This window comes from Pleurodeles waltl, chromosome 7 (assembly GCF_031143425.1).
Source record: "Pleurodeles waltl isolate 20211129_DDA chromosome 7, aPleWal1.hap1.20221129, whole genome shotgun sequence".
NCBI lineage: Eukaryota > Metazoa > Chordata > Amphibia > Caudata > Salamandridae > Pleurodeles > Pleurodeles waltl.
This window is the reverse complement of record NC_090446.1, coordinates 190,032,835-190,053,410: the sequence shown is the minus strand read 5'-3', so window position 1 is coordinate 190,053,410 and position 20,576 is coordinate 190,032,835. Positions and strand designations below refer to the sequence as shown.

The 20,576-nt window shown below is 43.1% G+C and overlaps 1 protein-coding gene across 1 annotated transcript in view; it reads right to left on the bottom strand.

Annotated features, from left to right (window-relative positions):
• Positions 1 to 20,576, bottom strand: part of RIMS4 (regulating synaptic membrane exocytosis 4) — a 348,985-nt gene that overhangs the window by 124,804 nt on the left and 203,605 nt on the right. Inside the window, exons 2-3 of the mRNA XM_069243543.1 lie at positions 20,051 to 20,192; positions 918 to 1,010 (exon numbers count right to left, since the gene is read on the bottom strand). Coding sequence (XP_069099644.1) covers positions 918 to 1,010; positions 20,051 to 20,192 — 235 coding nt within the window. The remainder of the gene's footprint in view (positions 1 to 917; positions 1,011 to 20,050; positions 20,193 to 20,576) is intronic.

The following is a 20,576-nucleotide window of genomic DNA, read 5'->3' as shown; positions in this document are numbered from 1 at the left end:
CTGTGAGTGACGCTGGCATTGTCCCTTCTCAGTGAGGGAAGCTTGCATTCTACCTTTTGCGTGATGGAAGCTTGCAACACTTCCTAAATAAACTACCTATCCATCTCTAACTTCCTTTCTATCTATTCTATGCAGCTCTCACCGATATATTTTCACCATGCCACATAATTTCACTACACGAATACACTCTGTACCACACAATTCCACACTACACAATTCCACAAATAACTGAAATACAAACCACACATTTCCACTCCACACCACATACATCCCCTACACTCCAAACCAAAACACATAAATAAAATACATTGTCATTTACAATGCCAATATCTCTAACTCTTACCATTGCGAGACCTATTGCATTGCTTGTTTTAATTAATGTTAGAACTCCATATCTGCACAGCTATTGATCTGGCATTCATGACTGGTGGCATTAAGAACACGTCAAAAAGACATATTTCCATGTTATCAACATTTTAAAAAAACTGATTCATTTTTTTCTGTCTGTACATAGTTGTAAAAATAAGTAAAAACGGAAATCTGCGAGTCATAGTCTTAAATACCACTACCTCCTGCTACTAGAGCTACAATGTTAACACAGGTGAACAAGCTTCAATACAGCAACTGGAAGGGTAAATCACTTAAAATTATATTTCTTCCAAAAAAGATTACTTCTGTAGCACTGACTTTGATGAAACAGAAGTCTGTTCCCCTGCCCTGGTTATCTGTGAGAATGATTAAAATAAATGCAGACTAACAAAGGTATTTGTCTTCAAAGATTTGTTGAATAGGATACACAATGCATTAAGATTTGATACATTCTTAGTAACAATGGAAAGCAAAGAAAAAACACAAGGTATAAAGCAAACCATTGTAAAACTGTACACCACTCTTAAGAAATACAAAGCAAGCCTCACCTCCATAGCTCCGCTTCTCCCTTCAACGGTGATCGAGCTGGGCTCTGCTGCTCCATACCCCTTGCTGGTCTGGGGGTGTTACTGCATGCAGGGCTGGAAATAAATAGAATTTTAAACAACTGTTATATGCACGTCAGTCACAACACGAATGACCTGGTGCCAAACCCCAAATCTTTTTATTTGAATGCTTCACTATTTGGCCACTTAATTGGGCCATAGGCATTTATTTTGAGGCCTTATCTTTGCCTATTCCCATGTGCTAATGTAATGTTTTATCCCCCACTTGTAATTGTGAGTCCACAGCCTATGCAGTATTGTGTTACATTTAAAAGCATATTTAAAGAAAAATGTTCTTTCATCCCCAATTCTCTTGTTTCTTGTATCCTGAACATTGAATTTTACCAACATGTGATATTTGCCGCTTTCAGGCATTATGCCTCTAAAAACTCTTGAACATGTATTATACCTTTCTGTAAGATCTCATTAGAACATGTAATCTGTTATAAAATGTTGCTTTTAAACTATAAATTTTACCCAGAAAATAAAAATATATCATAAATTCAGCGAACATAAATGCCCAAATCTATGTCTGCATTTACTTGAGTGAAGTTATTTTCATATTAATGGGCCTGCCTGGGAAGGCATACACTTTCTCGGAAGTTGCCACAATGGGACACATTTGTATCATACCTTATGGTAACTTTGTTATCCTGAAAAGGAACTAAGGCAGTCTGCTAGTGTAGTGAGCCTATTTAGTTTTAATGGGATCAGGAGCTTAGTTTAGCCTTCTGGCTTGAAGGCCTGTGCCACCATCACCTGGTGACCTTTAACCTACTTAGCTTACTCTGTCTATTTATTTAAATATTTCTTTCAAAATGGCTGCTATGCTTATAGTTAGTGAAATGTTTTTTCTTTACGTTATCAGTGCCACTCTGTGAAGGTGTCACTATCAGTGTCAAAGTTAACTGAGATACATAGGTATTCACATTACGTTCCTTTCCCACTTATGTGTGACAGGAACATAATTTACTTTTGGAGGAAATTGTTTATATAATTGCCCCCCAAGCATGCTTCCTTATCTATGGTTTGGGAACATACCTGCATCAGGGGTCCTACAAGATCTGTATAAATACATCTCATGCAGACAAGCTTATCAGAGGGATTCCTACCAGATGCTATCAACGCCATCTATGCTGCAGGTCGCCTTGATGGAGATTCAGCTTTTGTGTCACCACAAAGTCTGACCTAGAGTACTCATTACAAGGTAACAAGGGTTAAGGGGTGCTTCTCATTGAACTTCTGTTGGCAGATTAGGTTTATCACACCTAGCGGTCATTAGATTAGGGATTAGGTTCTCCATGCTAGGGTTTTTGGGATATTTTACATTTCATCTTTATTGCAAGATGGTGGGGGTCTTTGTATTCATGACTATCATCTTTACAATTCTGCTTCTTGCACTGTTCATTATCGTAATCATTGCAGCTCATGCATTTGACTGTAGATTGTGGTCTTTTTAATGAACCCGTTAAAAACTCTCTGCATCTCCTTTTTTGCATGTGTGTGACCGAAAGTTGTTGCTCGTGTGAAAAAAGGGTAATTTCCGTTTCACCAAAACTCCCCTAAGATGTCACATTCTAGAGTCCATGCATAAAGGCTGCCAGAAATCACCTTTTAAGTTTGGGTATATGATGAGGTACTGCTTGTTAGCCGGGAGGGTTGGGCCGACAATTGTGACTTGTTGTAGGATTGTAATAGTCGCCTAAAAACAAAAGTGCTGTCATCCCTAAACCAGCAGTCTCTCCTAAAAGCAAGAGTCCAACTACGACACTAGTCTCTAAATCCCACAGCGGGGCCCTTCCTTCTGTTCTGAATCAGGGTCATCAGTTTGGAGTAGGTGGATGTATGTCATTTTGAAAAGAAGACCATGTGCTCTCAAGCCAGTTATTCTGACATTTTTTGAATAGCCGGAAGTAGGTTGGGAGATTTAACTAGTCCAGTACCAACCCGTGTGATGTCATTTTGTAGGAAACAGAGATGCAGATAACGTTTTGGGAAAATGTACTCTTGTTACACTTTAGACTTGCAATTTGTACCAATAAGGTAAGGGTTTTTCCCTCTTAATTGTGGAGTCAAATCAACTCACCTTTCCTTGTAGAAAGAAGATAACGTGACCCCTCTGCTCAGTAAAAAACTGATATTAACTCTGCTCAATGAAGAGGAAATTGCTGACATCTTTGTTACAACTAGGCAATAATGCATTTAAGGTATTGCCTAGTGGGATGACTGATAGATTACTAGATTAATAGAAGTGTTTGGTATAGCTATATCTAACACTGTTATTACTGGTGATGGATCCGATTCAGTCCCTCTCAGGAGTCCTGAATACATTAAACATTCTCCTCCAATATACCTCTAACCTGGTATGTGGCTGGCACATACACGTCCAAATCCCCCTCTTGCATGAGGACATACACATATATTAGCACTCAGGATTACCCTCCCATTTCTCCACAGTTTCCTCATTAAATTCTAGAAACCAGAAAATAGGTTGACTGAACAATTGAGCAGAATCTGGAAGCAAATACAGATAAGCAACAAAATATCTAATTTAGAGTAGCTGATATCTAACTGGCAAAACCCAGAACTACTACTTTGTATCTAATGTCTGAAATTCAGAGGCGTTTTCAGATGACTACATTGGGCGACCAAATGGACTTTCAGGATCTGAAAGGCTTCTTCATGCAATATCGGAAAGAAGAGTGGATTCGCATTGCATCCTAATTAAAGAACTTTTAAATGAGACATTTGTGGAGTTGAGGGGCCAAGCAAGAAGTAGGCTGTGCTGAATCTATGTAGAAATAAATCTTTAGAATCGGCCAGACAACCAGAATATATTGATCACACAGGAAGAAAAGGCAGCTATTTTCACGGTAGAATATCAATGGAACGAATTCTGTGCAATAATGCACCCCACATTTAAAGGGTCCAAACTGCATAGGATGCAGTACATCTGAATGTGCTATTTTTATTTAACACTAGAAACGTTTTACTTATTAAAATGGATTAATCAGAAAACATAGTTGAGATGTCAGGTGCAGTAAGTTCATAGGAGCATATAATGTAGTTATATTGTAATTTGTAGGTTTTATGGGCAACTGTTTAGGATTAAATGTTCGGAGGACACCCATCTGCCTAATCTCACCTCTGCACCACCTCTATCTTCTTCATAGTCAAGTAGGGGAAGGACAAACTGTAATTCCCTTTGGCCTCTGCAGGGGCTCTGTCACTCGCAGAGCTTATCCTCGGGTAGACCGCCAGTTGCACCATCAGACTCTCTCAGCACTAGGGACAGTATTCAGCTGTATTAGCCTAAAGAAGTGAGTTTGGTTGGAGTGCAAGAAGATAGTTTTTTCCTCACACTCTGCAAGCTTCAGGCCCTGGGAAGATGTTTATGGTTCAACGCACAGATGATCTATCATGACAAATGAAGCTTCATTCGAATAGAGGTAGAGAAGCCTGTAGTGAATAAGATTGAGAAATCTGTTGATGTTATCAGTGTAGTGTACCCCAGTAAAAGGGCACAGGTCTGTGCTATAATTGATGACTTCGTAGAGAGCTAATTTGATTATGCTAATGTATATTTGGGAGGTCCAGAAGAGAAGCTGCATGGTAGCAGTGAACAGTGAGAGAGGCGGTGGAAGTAATTTTAATATAGTTTTATTTTGGTGACTGCTTTTTTTACAATTAAACAATGAGAATTCTGAGAAGATTGTAGTTTGTGAGACTGTGATGAAGGTCAAATTATTCAACAAACACAAATCTGATGCCTGCCTCCTGAAGAATTGCTCCAAGAACTGGACCAGTCAGATCCACAACTTACTCTCTTTTTTTAGAATCTCCACCAATATAAACTGTAAAAAGGACTTGAAATCCTCAGGAGGACTGGGACTCGGGTGGCCAGCCGTCACCTATCCTGTAAAGACGTGACCTCCCCTTACTACAGAGGTTTTTTGGTCTCACTTAGAGAAAATCTAAGTATAGCAATATCTTTCACGGTCACCTGTTTTTAAATCCTGTGCAGCACTTCTTTGCTTCACCTAATTTTGGAATCCACTGAGATAGCCTAGGCCCCAGATAACCTGCTAAAGAAGTACTGGCTGAAAGGAGACTCTAATGAGAGTAAGCAATTTTGACAAATGAATGGCATCTTCTTCTTCCTAAAAGATTTGTCCTCAAGTTTCTTATTTACAGTTTACTCTCACATATAGCATCTGGAGCCATGGAACACTCTTCAGGCATACCCTTGCAGCCTCATTCAAGTGGACTGATTGTTTGTACTCAATCACAGTTCAGCATTTTCTGGGCCCTCATATTTTTGAGACTTTATTATTTGTCATATGCTAACAATGACCGTTTGGATGTCCATAGTAAGATCCTGATTACTATTTTAGTGGTCCCACCTCGGGACCGCCAAAGCTGCAGGGAAGTCGCTACCGCCATGGTGGTGACGTCCCCCTCAAACATTTGACAATGTTATTGCCGGGTTGACCGGAGGGAACATTGTATTACAGAAGGGAGCCAAGGCCAATATCGTAGCACTCCAGCACCCTCCAAATGCGTATTGTTTGCAGAGCAGACAGTGCGAATTCTGATACGCCCATGGGCAGTGCAGGGGCCCATTCCAGTGGCCCCCATTACTGGCCTTACGACAACCTTTCCAAGGCCGGGTCTCCTCCATGGAAAGGCTGGAGAAAAGCTGAGTTGTAGTCAACCAGGCGATGCTGAGTTTGGCCCCACCCTGGCTGAGCACAAATGAGACCGCTGTCACCACATTTGGAACTATGCTCCCAGGAGGGACAGCGGTCTTTCAGTGGGTCTGCTCACCAGGGTTGTAATGTGACGGATAGGCCACCTGGAGTGCGGCGGTTGGACTGTAACTGCAAGCATGGTGGTCCTCGGACCTCCACACTCCTAATGAGGGCCTAAGTGTTGTTGCCATTGATTTTTACTAGGATTCCTTGATTTTTGTTTTTTATCTTTTGATCTTTACTTTTCCTTTTTAGATTGAGCATAGCAGTGCACAAGCACTGCTTTTCCGATGTGTTGGTGTGTATCTGTGCCTTTAAGCATGCCCTCCGCACGGCCATCACTATCACTCGTTCATGGGCTTGCCTTTAAAAAATCCTTTGTATTCATTGGTAATTGCTTTACGTTTGTCCTTCCTTAGAGCAGATTTGTTACTGCCATAGCCATCAACCCTGTTACACAGATAAATGCACTTTTGACGATAACTTTGACTGCGAGAGAACTTCTTTTTCCTTCTGACTCCTTCTTCACACTCACGGTGGCATTTTGAATTGGCTCACTTATGTCAACTGTTTCTCTTTTTATTTTCAGTTTATGTGGCAAGAATGGTCCAGTTAGGAATTTACAATGCTAATCGCTCTAACCCGAACCCCATTGCATTGCAAATGCTTGTTATAATTCTTGTAGTGCTAGTTAACATATGTTGACTAGGTCTTAAACACGGGTATGGATTGTTGAGTTTATTATATCTTTAGTGCTATTTTAGTTATTTTACAATACCGAGCCTCATCTGATCCTGGGAATTATTTTGACCTTAGTGGAAGGTCTTCCATGTGGGTGGCTAAGGTCATGACCTCTACCACCCCGGTAGACAGAGGAGGACCTTCACCCTTTCAATATAATTAAGAGCTCCCTCTGCCTGGCAGCGATCTTTGTCCTGTGAAGGTAGCATTCACCATAGAGGTGCCCTTCACATCCGTGGAGATTTGCCAAGAGGGCACCATGTTTAAAGCACCCTTTTAAGCAAGCATTTATGTTCAGTAAAAACAAACTTTCAAAGCAGGTTTGTTTTTCTCTGAGCAAAACGTAAATGGTCCCCATACACAAAGAGCCTTTTCTCCAACTGTGGAGGTCATTTAACATATTGCCTGATCAGGCTGGGAAAATAAGTGATGGTGGTCCTGCCCTCAGTAGGGTGAGGAGATCATTACTGTGAAGCAGTGATCCTGTCGTGGTGTTACCACTGGCGAAGCTAGTAGAGGCTCAACCAACGATTACCCAGCCTTTCCCCTGACTGTGTATAGAGCACGGGAGCCCCAGGTTTGACAAAGTGGGTTAACCACTGGTTCATGGAATTCATCCAAACCACTGGCATACTTTATTTAAGGGCCGTAGTCTTTCAGCCCAGTCTGCAGTATAAGTAGTCTGTGAGATATACTATTCAGAGATTTGGTGTGCTTCTCTGGCTCTTTGGACTATTTGACCATTCTTAACCTAACACATGCCTTGTGAGTTCTTAAGTGAGTTTTGAGATTAGAGTGGTTAGGTCATTTGAGTATGTGTTGAGAGTATAATGAAGGCCAGTTTTGCCAGGTGTGTGATAGCTATGGAGTGATGAGGGTTTGCATACTTGGTTTACAATCAATCATCCCTTTAAAGGAATGCAAGATGGGTGTTCAGGGTGGGAATTTATGTTTATTTGCAATACTTCTGCTAACACAAAGGTATTTCCAAAAGATTTTGTGGTGAAGAGAAGATGCTGAAAACACTTACCATCTGAAACTGGAATACTTGCACTGATTGTAACAGTGCCTCCTTCCTTCATTTTAGAACTTCCAGAGAAGCAAAAATTCCTACTAACCAATTATTTATGTGAAAATCGATTCGCATTTCACCCTCATCCTCTGTTTTTTGACAGAACACAGTGTCACATTCCACATGGGCTCTCTGAGATGTTCACCAGTGGCACAACACAGCCAATCAAATATAGAAAAACTATTTGTGCAAGCAGCAAGTGCTGCTTGAATTCAAAATGTGTGGATTATACATCTCACTCCATGGATCAATACTGAGTTGGAAAAAAGTCAAACAAACCAGGTTTTAAATCTCAGCTGTCAGCCTTCAGTCACATCTTCATTAAGCCCCCCAACTAGCCAAAAGTCATATTCATTTTCCAGATACACTTCGAGGGAAGACAGTTCCACACTAGAACTATATGACTTCAAATTAGACAAACGGAATTAATATAAAAAATAATGTAATATGAACACCAATGTCTATGAGCTAAGCAAAGATTGGGGAACAATTCAATAAACGTTTCCTGTACGTAGTTGTCACAAAACTTTCCTGTGCATAGTTGTATTTGACTCCAGATGAGAAGTCACTTAGCCATATATTTCAATGAATTGGTATTGGACCGGTTCTCAAAGCTTTTTACTGTGAACAAGCATGACTGCCAGATACAGATTCTGCCAGGTGGACATGTAAAGCTGCTAAGCGACAGGACAATGCCTATATTGAACTACTGTTGTCTGTCAACACATAGGGAATCTCCTGGCCATTGCACACCGTCCTTTCAGTTAAGAAGTAGATCTGCAGTTAAAAATTTCAAGAAATTAGTGGAGGGCCTTATGCCTATGTGAAGGAAAAGCACCCATAATGATAAAAAATAATGTTTGATGTAGGGCTGCTGGAAATGTGATTCTGCGGCCATGGCATTTTCAGCATAACTATGGGTTTGTCATATTTGCCACATAATCCATCATATTCTGGCTAATCAGCAGATTTCAACAAACAAATATTTCTATCTGAAATGGACCAAAAGTTACTTAAACATTGTGACACATGTTCCTGCACAGTTAAAATGACTGGTCATTTTTTAATTGCTTATTACAGTATTTGGGTGTTAAACTGGTACTTATAAGGTGAAATCTTTTGCTAAGCAGTGTTACTCTGTAAAAGTGACAAAATAATGACTTTATGCAGTATAATTTTCCTTTTCTTGACACATTATTTAGTCAACCCACATGCATATTTTGGTCCTCCCTTCTGCATAAATCCAGTGGCCCTGGTTATACGTTACAACAGTGAATGCAGAAATAGAGTCCGGCAAAAATCTTATATCCTGAATATAGTTTACAAAAATCATCCAGATTGACTTTAAATTGTCCATTTGTAACTCCATTAAGGCAATATGATTGTAAATGACATTTAGGACATAATTATTATGGAAGAGGATATTCTGACAACTCTGGCTAGATGGCTCAACCAGAAAAAATTAAAATTCAATGAGAGCACAACTGAGTTTCTATGAAGTAGACTGATGAAATTGATATTTCCTCTCCCAGGATGTCTGTGGCCTTGGAATGCCACTGAAAGTTTGGACACTGCCTAAAGTGTATGGAGTCTTGGAATGCAAATGGACTATAACCTTATTCTGAAAGATCATATAAATAAAACAGTGGTAACTTGCTTTGGGTTGCTGAGGAATTTGAGGAAAATTGTCGGCCTCGTACTCCAACCTGTTAATAAACTAGGGATACAAAGTGTAATGCTTAGTAGGCTTAATTATTGTAATCCATTATTATTAGGAACTCCTGATTATTTATTGAAAAGATTTGAAAGGGTCCAAAATATGGCAGCTAAACTGGCACTTAATAAATCCTGGTTTGACTCAGCATCGGGAGCCCTGAGAGAGCTGCACTGGTTGCCAATAAAGCAAAGAATCGTGTTTAAAGCTTGATGTATTGTTTTTAGAGCTGTGAAGGGAAGTGGTCCGGCACTTTTGAAGAAGAAGGTGTTCCATTTCTGACCGCAAAGACAGCTACACTCAGCTTCCACATCTGATCTTTGTTCCTAGATGTAAGAAGCTGAAGTACGGGGGTAGATCGTTTCAGGTGAAAGCTGCTCAATTGTAGAATAAATTATTGCTTACTCTTAGGAAGGAAGAAAATCTATTCAGCTTCAGACAAAGGCTATAAACTTGGCTCTTTCGTAAATACTAGCAGGGATCAGCGGCTGCTCCTCCATTAGGGCGGAGGAGCGTCGTTTTCCCCCCTCCCCCCCACAGCAGAAGCTGCAAAGCTTTTACAACAAAAGGATAATAAACTTTGTTTATTATCCTTTCATTGTGAAAGAGGTGGGGCCTTGTGGGGTGAACTGGAAGAGGGGAGTGCACTGTGCGCTCCCTCAGTGCGCATGTGTGTTTGGCTGGCTATTTCGGGCCGCCCAAACACATTTGCGCAGTGTGCTCTCTCCAGCCCGGCACTGTGTTGCCGGGTTGGAGCGAGCAGGCACAGGCTCCCAGTCTGCCTGGGCGTGCCCTGGCTGGGTGCTCCCAACCACTCCTAACATTGCTCTGAGCAGCGTCAGGATTGGCCGCAAGGCAAGCAGGGAGCCTGTGCCTGCCTACAGTGACGAGGTAAAGAGGAGTGGCTGCATAACAGGTACGTTTCTATTTTTATTTTTAATTAAATGGGTCTCCCTCCCACATTCCCACACCTCCCCCGCGCCCCGCACCCGCCCCGGCCCTTGTGAGCGCAGCGAGCTGCGTCTGGCAGAGATATGATCATAGGTTATGAAATGTTAAATGAATTTGTATAGCACATAGCTACCCAGAGGCCTCCCAGCACTTCAACAGAACCTGACGGCAGAAAGTGAGGGAAGTCAGTATAGCCATGTTTTCAGTAGCCGTCTAAAACTTAGTTCCTGGTTGGTGAGACGAAGAGGTAGAGGCAGAGAATTCCATATCCTTGTCCCTAAAAACGACAGGGACCTACCACCCCATCTGGCCTTTTTTATAGGTGGGACTGCTGCTAAGGCTGCTGATGAGGACCTGAGGTTTCTCGAGGGTTTGTAAAACATGGCCAGAGATCGCAATTGTGGGGGACCTTTATCATGTAAGGAGCTATGTATATAACATAAGGCCTTGAATGTGATACGCTGCTCAACTGGGAGCCAATGCGAGGTATGAAGAGCTGGTTGAGCAGATTCATGTTATTGAAAATCAATCTAGCGGCCGTATTCTGTACCACTTGAAGCTTCCTCTTAACATCCTTTGGGGACCCCAAAAAAAGGGCATTCCCATAGTCCAATCGGGAACTGATCAGTGCCTGAATAATTAGTCTCTTGGCCATGAAGGGAAGAATTTTCAACACCTTCCTCAAAAGTCTGAATATGCCAAAGCACATGGCTGAGGTTTTCTTTCCTGCTGGTCCATGGCTAACCATGGGTCAAGCCAAATCCCAAGGCTCTTAATATATTCCTTTGGAACTGGGAGCTCTCTCAAATAAGGCAGAGCAGACGAGGATGGCGGTAGCAAAACTTGAGGGCCCAAAAACATGACCTCCCTTTTGTCTTTATTAAGTTTTGGTTTACTTTTTGACATCCAGTTGGAAATAGCACACAGGCCAGGACCCAATGAAGTATCTAAAGAATTTTGGTTAGAGGTCAATGAAAACACCAATTGTGTGTCATCGGCGTAGGTTATAGGAGAGAGACCGAATGGTTCCACAACCTTAGCGAGAGGCCGCATATATACATTGAATAATGCAGGGCTAAGGGAGGAGCACTAAGGTACACCCCATCTACTATTGAAACTTTGTGAATAGAAGGATCTATCCAGTACCTGGCCTGATCGTGCGTTTATGAACTCACTAAACCTTCCTAATATAGCGCCTGTGACACCTATCTCTTCTAGCCGACGGAGAAGAATACTATGATCCACTATATCGAAGGCGGCGCTCAGGTCCAGAAGCACTACTGCCGATGCTTGCCCATCATCAAGGTGCCATCTTGCCCCTTCCATCACAGCAATCAGAGCCGATTCAGTGCTGTGGGATGGTCTAAAACCCATCTGTGAGGGTGTAACATGTTATTGTCCTCAAGATAGTTGGACAACTGGCTATTTACATGCTTTTCTAATATTTTAGCAAATGCTGGCAGCAAAGAGATAGGTCTATAGTTTTGTAAAATAGAGGGATCTAGATTTGGTTTTTAGAGAAGGGGTTTCACAATCGCATGTTTCCATTGAGCAGGAAAAATGCCCCTCTCCAATGACAGGTTAAATACTTCGGTAAGGATGGGAGCAATTATTGATGATCCTAGGGCTAGGACCTTTGGAGGGGCAGGGTCAAGCGGAGAGCCTGATTTAAGGGTGCCCATAGCTCTAATAACACTATCGCATGTTATTGGAAGGAAGTCTGAGAGCCTGGCTGACCCATTACAGGATGGTGGCTCCAAGTGTGACTGACTCATATGATTAGCCTGAAAGGCTGCATAAATCTCCGTGATTTTATCCTGGAAAAAGGAGGCTAAGTCATTGCTATGTGGGAGGCTTCTACCCCTTCTGGCGGAAGATGCGGATAAGCAATGTCTTTTAACACCTGAAAGATTGCTTTGGGGGAGTTAGCATTCTGTTCAATAACTGCCGAATAATAGATTAATTGGGCTGTTTTAATTTCCCCATGGAAATGTCTAATGCCTCTCCTACACTCTTGTTTATCGGAAGCATTATATGATTTTCTCCATCTCCTTTCCAAACTTTTTCAGTCCCTTTTTTCAGGGCTTGCAGCTGAGGGGAAAACCAGGGCTCCCTCTTCTTTCTAGTCCATGACCCCCGCCTCACTGTGAAAGGTATGAGGTTGTCTAAACTATTAGTGACTCAGGTGTGTATGGCATTGATCGAATTCATCAGATTCTCATTCACAGTGGGCTTAGTTTTACTTAAAATATTGAGCCATTCCATCTCATTAAGTGAGTGCCAATTTCTGTAGGGTTGGGCTGGAGTCGTAGAAGATTTACCCACTTGCTGAATGGGAAGACTAAATTTGATTAGAAAGTGGTCTGTCCACGCTAGGGGGATAGGAGGAGAGACCTTACGATTCATTATATTACTGAAGATCAAATCGATTGTGTGGCCTTTATTATGTGTAGGACCTATGATAAGTCCAAGGCTTTCATATGAGATATATATTTGGTAACCGTGGATGTGTCCTCCTTCTTTGCATGTATATTAAAATCTCCTAAAATAGTAAAATTAGGCTTATTACAAATGGTCTCAGCAAGATATTCTGGCAGTACTTCCAGAAAACGTTGTGCTGTTCGCGGCGGCCGGTAGATTAAGGCTCCTGAGAAGCTAAAGCTGGGGGTTAACCGTTTCTGTGCCTTGGACGAGGTCACCTCGTCCAAGTCACAGGAACTGGGGGGAGTGCTAGTGCTCCCTTCCTGTGCACCCCACCCACCCCCCCAAGGCGGGGATGGAAGGGGAAGCCCTTCCCCTTCCACCCCGACCCCCCCACACCCCCTGTGACGTCAGCGCGCGAGCGTGCGCTGATTTGTCACAGGGCCTCCCCCATCGCGCTAGAAGCACAGCTTCCAGCGCGATCGAAAGAGAAATGCTTTGCATTTCTCTTTCGATCACGTGGGGGAGGCAAGGAGAGGCTTCAAAGGGAAGGAAATGTATTTCCTTACCTTTGAAGTCTCTCCAAGCGTTTCAAAAGCCGTATTGCTTGCAATCCGGCTTTTAAAACGCCCACTAGACACCAGGGATGTTTTTTTTTATTGTGAAATAGACATAAGGGAGCGACCCCTTGTGCAAGGGTCGCTCCCAATGGGGGTCATTTTTTAGGAAGGCCTTTTCTGCCCCCCCCCGGGGGCAGAAACCACTAGACACCAGGGAGTTTTTTTTGTTTACGGGAATTTCACGCAAGGGGAGCGACCCCTTAGGCAAAGGTCGCTCCCCTGGGGGGGTGGGGAGGGGAATTATTTTAGGACATTTCTGCCCCCCTGGGTGGTAGATCAGCCTATTTTGATTAGGCCGATCTGCCCCCAAGGAGGGCAGAAACCACTAGGCACCGGGGATTTTTTGTTTTACAGATGGGGAGCGACCCCTTGGACAAGGGTCGCTCCCCTGGAGGGGAAAATTGTATTTAGGCCATTTCTGCCCCCTTTGGGGGCAGATCGGCCACTTTTTGCTACGCCAATCTGCCCCCAAGGGTGGCAGAAACCAATAGACACCGGGGATTTTTATTTTGGCGCCAATGACACGCAGGGGGAGCGACCCCGTAGGCAAGGGTCGCTCCCGGGGGGGGGGGCAGAATTTATTTTAGGCCATTTCTGGCAGAAACCTCTAGGCGCCAGGGCAAATTTGTTTTTTGTGTTTTTTTTTTTTGTTTGTTTGTTTTTTTAGAGATGGGGAGCGACCCATTAGGCAAAGGTCGCTCCCCTGGGGGGGGGAAATTGAATTTAGACCATTTCTGCCCCCCTTGGGGGCAGATTGGCCGATTTTAGGTCAATCTGCCCCCAAGGGGGCAGAAACCACTAGGCACCGGGGATTTTTTTTTGGGCGCCAATGTCACGCAGGGGGATCGACCCCATAGGCAAGGGTCGCTCCCGGGGGGTAAATTTATTTTAGGCCATTTCTGCCCCCCCTGGGGGCAGATCGGCCTATGATTAGGCAGATAAACCTCTAGGCGCCAGGGCAAATTTTTTTGTGTGTTTTTTTTTTATTTGTTTGGTTTTTTAGAGATGGGGAGCGACCCATTAGGCAAGGGTCGCTCCCCTGGGGGGGAAATTGTATTTAGACCATTTCTGCCCCCCTTGGGGGCAGATTGGCCGATTTTAGGTCAATCTGCCCCCAAGGGGCAGAAACCACTAGGCACCGGGGATTTTTTCTTTGGCGCCAATGTCACGGTGGGGAGCGATCCCATAGGCAAGGGTCGCTCCCTGGGGGGTTTGAGGGGGAAAAAATTATTTTAGGCCATTTCTGCCCCCCCCCGAGGCCGGCTTAGCTAGAGGCCAAAATCCACAGGTAGGCACTTTGCAAAAAACACCTCTGTTTTCTGTGAAAAAATGTGTTGTGTCGACGTTGTGTTTTGGGCCATTTCCTTTCATGGGCGCTAGGCCTACAGACAGAAGTGAGGTACCATTTTTATCGGGAGACTTGGGGGAACGCGGGATGGAAGGAAATTTGTGGCTCCTCTCAGATTCCACAACTTTCTGTCACCGAAATGAGTGGAAAATGTGTTTTTTGAGCCAAATTTTGAGGTTTGCAAAGGATTCTGGGTAACAGAACCTGGTCAGAGCCCCACAAGTCACCCCATCTTGGATTCCCCTAGGTCTCTAGTTTTCAGAAATGCACAGGTTTGGTAGGTTTCCCTAGGTGCCGGCTGAGCTAGAGGCCAAAATCTACAGGTAGGCACTTTGCAAAAAACACCTCTGTTTTCTTTCAAAAAATGTGATGTGTCCACGTTGCGTTTTGGGGTATTTCCTGTCGCGGGCGCTAGGCCTACCCACACAAGTGAGGTATCATTTTTATCGGTGGACTTGGGGGAATGCTGGGTGGAAGGAAATTTGTGGCTCCTCTCTGATTCCAGAACTTTCTGTCACCAAAATGTGAGGAAAATGTGTTTTTTTAGCCAATTTTTGAGGTTTGCAAAGGATTCTGGGAAACAGAACCTGGTCAGAGCCCCACAAGTCACACCATCTTGGATTCCCCTGGGTCTCTAGTTTTAAAAAATGCACAGGTTTGGTAGGTTTCCCTAGGTGTCGGCTGAGCTAGAGGCCAACATCTACAGGTAGGCACCTTGCAAAAAACACCTCTGTTTTCTTTCAAAAAATGTGATGTGTGCACGTTGCGCTTTGGGGCATTTCCTGTCACGGGCGCTAGGCCTACCCACACAAGTGAGGTATCAATTTTATCAGGAGACTTGGGGGAACGCTGGGTGGAAGGAAATTTGTGGCTCCTCTCTGATTCCAGAACTTTCTGTCACAAAAAAGTGAGGAAAATGTATTTTTTTAGCCACATTTTGAGGTTTGCAAAGGATTCTGGGTAACAGAACCTGGTCAGAGCCCCACAAGTCACCCCATCTTGGATTCCCCTAGGTCTCTAGTTTTCAGAAATGCACAGGTTTGGTAGGTTTCCCTAGTTGCCGGCTGAGCTAGAGGCCAAAATCTACAGGTAGGCACTTTGCAAAAAACACCTCTGTTTTCTTTCAAAAAATGTGATGTGTCCACGTTGCGTTTTGGGGTATTTCCTGTCGCGGGCGCTAGGCCTACCCACACAAGTGAGGTATCATTTTTATCGGTGGACTTGGGGGAATGCTGGGTGGAAGGAAATTTGTGGCTCCTCTCTGATTCCAGAACTTTCTGTCACCAAAATGTGAGGAAAATGTGTTTTTTTAGCCAATTTTTGAGGTTTGCAAAGGATTCTGGGAAACAGAACCTGGTCAGAGCCCCACAAGTCACACCATCTTGGATTCCCCTGGGTCTCTAGTTTTAAAAAATGCACAGGTTTGGTAGGTTTCCCTAGGTGTCGGCTGAGCTAGAGGCCAACATCTACAGGTAGGCACCTTGCAAAAAACACCTCTGTTTTCTTTCAAAAAATGTGATGTGTGCACGTTGCGCTTTGGGGCATTTCCTGTCACGGGCGCTAGGCCTACCCACACAAGTGAGGTATCAATTTTATCAGGAGACTTGGGGGAACGCTGGGTGGAAGGAAATTTGTGGCTTCTCTCTGATTCCAGAACTTTCTGTCACCAAAATGTGAGGAAAATGTGTTTTTTTAGCCAAATGTTGAGGTTTGCAAAGGATTCTGGGTAACAAAAACAAAACCTGGTCAGAGCTCCACAAGTCACCCCATCTTGGATTCCCCTAGGTCTCTAGTTTTCATAAATGCATAGGTTTGGTAGGTTTCCCTAGGTGCCGGCTGAGCTAGAGGCCAAAATCTACAGTTAGGCACTTTGCAAAAAACACCTTTGTTTTCTTTCAAAAAGTGTGATGTGTCCACGTTGCGTTTTGGGGCATTTCCTGTTGCGGGCGCTAGGCGTACCCACACAGGTGAGGTATCATTTTTATCGGGAGACTTGGGGGAACGCTGGGTGGAACGAAATTTGTGGCTCCTCTCTGATTCCAGAACTTTCTGTCACAAAAAAGTGAGGAAAATGTATTTTTTTAGCCACATTTTGAGGTTTGCAAAGGATTCTGGGTAACAGAACCTGGTCAGAGCCCCACAAGTCACCCCATCTTGGATTCCCCTAGGTCTCTAGTTTTCAAAAATGCCCAGGTTTGGTAGGTTTCCCTAGGTGACGGCTGAGCTAGAGGCCAAAATCTACAGGTAGGCACTTTGCCAAAAACACCTCTGTTTTCTTTAAAAAAATGTGATGTGTGCACGTTGCGTTTTGGGGCATTTCCTGTCGCGGGCGCTAGGCCTACCCACACAAGTGAGGTATCATTTTTATCGGGAGACTTGGGGGAACGCTGGGTGGAAGGAAATTTGTGGCTCCTCTCTGATTCCAGAACTTTCTGTCACCAAAATATGAGGAAAATTTGTTTTTTTAGCCAAATTTTGAGGTTTGCAAAGGATTCTGGGTAACAAAACCTGGTCAGAGCCCCACAAGTCACCCCATCTTGGTTTCCCCTAGGTCTCTGATTTTAAAAAATGCATAGGTTTGGTAGGTTTCCCTACGTGCCGGCTGAGCTAGAGGCAAAAATCTACAGGTAGGCACTTTGCAAAAAACACCTCTGTTTTCTTTAAAAAAATGTGATGTGTCCACGTTGCGTTTTGGGGCATTTCCTGTCGCGGGCACTAGGCCTACCCACACAAGTGAGGTATCATTTTTATCGGGAGACTTGGGGGAACGCTGGGTGGAAGGAAATTTGAGGCTCCTCTCTGATTCCAGAACTTTCTGTCACCGAAATGTGAGGAAAATGTGTTTTTTTAGCCACATTTTGAGGTTTGCAAAGGATTCTGGGTAACAGAACCTGGTCAGAGCCCCACAAGTCACCCCATCTTGGATTCCCCTAGGTCTCTAGTTTTCAAAAGTGCACAGGTTTGGTAGGTTTCCCTAGGTGCCGGCTGAGCTAGAGGCAAAAATCTACAGGTAGGCACTTTGCAAAAAACACCTCTGTTTTCTTTCAAAAAATGTGATGTGTGCACGTTGCGTTTTGGGGCATTTGCTGTTGCGGGCGCTAGGCCTACCCACACAAGTGAGGTATCATTTTTATTGGGAGACTTGGGGGAATATAGATTAGCAAAACAAGTGTTATTGCCTCTTGTCTTTCTCTACATTTTTTCCTTCCAAATATAAGAGAGTGTGTAAAAAAGACATCTATTTGAGAAATGCCCTGTAATTCACATGCTAGTATGGTCACCCCGGAATTCAGAGATGTGCAAATAACCACTGCTCCTCAACACCTTATCTTGTGCCCATTTTGGAAATACAAAGGTTTTCTTGATAGCTATTTTTCACTCTTTATATTTCAGCAAATGAATTGCTGTATACCCGGTATAGAATGAAAACGCACTGCAGGGTGCAGCTCATTTATTGGCTCTCGGTACTTAGGATTCTTGATGAACCTACAAGCCCTATATATCCCCGCAACCAGAGGAGTCCAGCAGACCTAACGGTATATTGCTTTCGAAAATCTGACATTGCAGGAAAAAGTTACAGAGTAAAACGTAGAGAAAAATTGCTGTTTTTTTCACCTCAATTTCAATATTTTTCTTTTTCAGTTGTTATTTTCTGTAGGAAACACTTGTAGGATCTACACAAATGACCCCTTGCTGAATTTAGAATTTTGTCTACTTTTCAGAAATGTTTAGGTTTCTGGGATCCAGCATTGATTTCACGCCCATTTCTGTCACTGACTGGAAGGAGGCTGAAAGCACAAAAAATTGTAAAAATGGGGTATGTCCCAGTAAAATGCCAAATTTGTGTTGAAAAATTGGGTTTTCTGATTCAAGTCTGCCTGTTCCTGAAAGCTGGGAAGCTGGTGATTTTAGCACCGAAAACCCTTTGTTGATGCCATTTTCAGGGAAAAAACCACAAGCCTTCTTCTGCAGCCACTTTTCCCCATTTTTTTGAAAAAAAACTAATTTTTCACTGTATTTTGGCTAATTTCTTGGCCTCCTTCAGGGGAAACCACAAAGTTTGGGTACCTCTTGAATCCCTAGGATGTTGGAAAAAAGGACGCAAATTTGGCTTGGCTAGCTTATGTGGACAAAAAGTTATGAGGGCCTAAGCGCAAACTCCCCCAAATAGCCAAAAAAAGGCCTGGCACAGGAGGGGGAAAAGGCCTGGCAGCGAAGGGGTTAAGAGGAAAGAGAAGAGTAGGACCTCACAATCAAAATTATCACAGGGGGGTGAGGTCACCTTAAGCGTGTCCCTGAAAATGATGGTGACTCCTCCCCCTTTCCCCCTCCCCCTAACTGTGGCTGCTGTGTTGCATTTTCTGGTTGTTTCTATTGGTTTTCAGCACCAAGATACCTGTGAGGTGAAAGTGTGCTTAATAAATGCGGAATAGTAAAAATAATTAATAATAATACCTATGTGGAAATACCACACCCTAAAGAAACAGCAGAATTACTGCATTGCTGTTTTGCCCTCCATTTGGCAACCCGTCTCTAAAAATCAGGGCCTGTGTGTTTTTTTAAATAACAGTTTTCTTTTGCTATGCTAACAAAGCAAATAAATGTAGCTCCATAAGTGCTCAAGTAAGCAAGACTAGCACAACTTAAAAAATTTGTATGTTGAGACCAATTTTCCCCAGTACTTTTGTTGCAATTCTTCAGTGGAAAAGCTTTTCAAATTTTTAAACCTCATTAAATGTATGCAGTGGTACCGTTACACATCTACTTAAGTCACTATGCTGAAATCTAAGACTTCCAATGGAACTGCTGACCTGCCAACATGGAACGTAACTGCAGACAAGGCCCATCAGTTCTACATCCACCACGCCCGCTGTAGAAAATATAATAAGCTAGTCTCATGGAAGACTAATGTATCCCGGTTTTTATACATGACGAACACATGCAGGATGGCCGGCGAGGAGGACATATTTAAATGTAAGGTTTCATTGACGACATGTTTGTGAACTATTGGGAGCAGTATGTGCAGTAATCGCTGCAGTCCTATACTACTGTTTCAACAGTGTTATTTGATGGCTACCCTTATCTGTGGGGAATGAGACACTTGCAATTTTCATTTCTAAATAAATAATATCGGAGTTGGTTGTTTGTTTGTTTCATTTTTTTTTAAATTAAAGTTGTCCACATCTCCAATATTCTTGTATGAGAGCAAATGACTCCCATTTTAGCGGACTTAAGGCATTCAGAAATACCTGAAAGAATGTTCATGTTATTTTGAGGATATCGGTGACGTGCATTTAACTAACAGTGTCAAAAACGACTGTTGCACTATCAAAAGTTAAGTCGATACAAAATTAACATTTTTTAATTGGAAATTGTAATCCCAGCTCTAGGGGTAGGAGAAAGTTAAATCCCACAATGCTGGCAGAGGCAGTTAAAATGGCGCCCGTCTCCGACTTACTTTCCCTCAGATCCACAGCTGTTCATGCTTTCTTCAATCGATTCATGGCTCGCCTGGCGGACTGTCCGACTTGGCATTTCAACAGCCAGTCCCGTTTCTGTGCTTCGTTGGATACCGCCTTTAAGTCTCCGTCCATCTCCATCTAGACAAAGACAAAATCAAAGCGATTTAATACTTGTCTTCAAGGCCTATCTAGTAGTGCAGTTGTGTAACTGCAGCCACCAAATGAGGCACCCAAAAAGACTGGTGAATATAATTATAGACGGAAAAACAGCAGGCATTAAATTACACTGATAGTTGGACAGCAAATACCGTAATCGCAGATAGACCTAGAGAAAGCTAGGAAAGGGAAATTATGTTCTCAATGGAGGGACACTGCGCCACCTAGAGGCGAGTAAAGTACACCATTCTGTTAAAGAGTACACCCAGAGAACCGTCTTGTCCCATAGGCACAAAATATAAGCTGAGAGACATCAAAAAATTGTCTGATACATCACCCAACAGTAATATTTACAAATAGGACAGG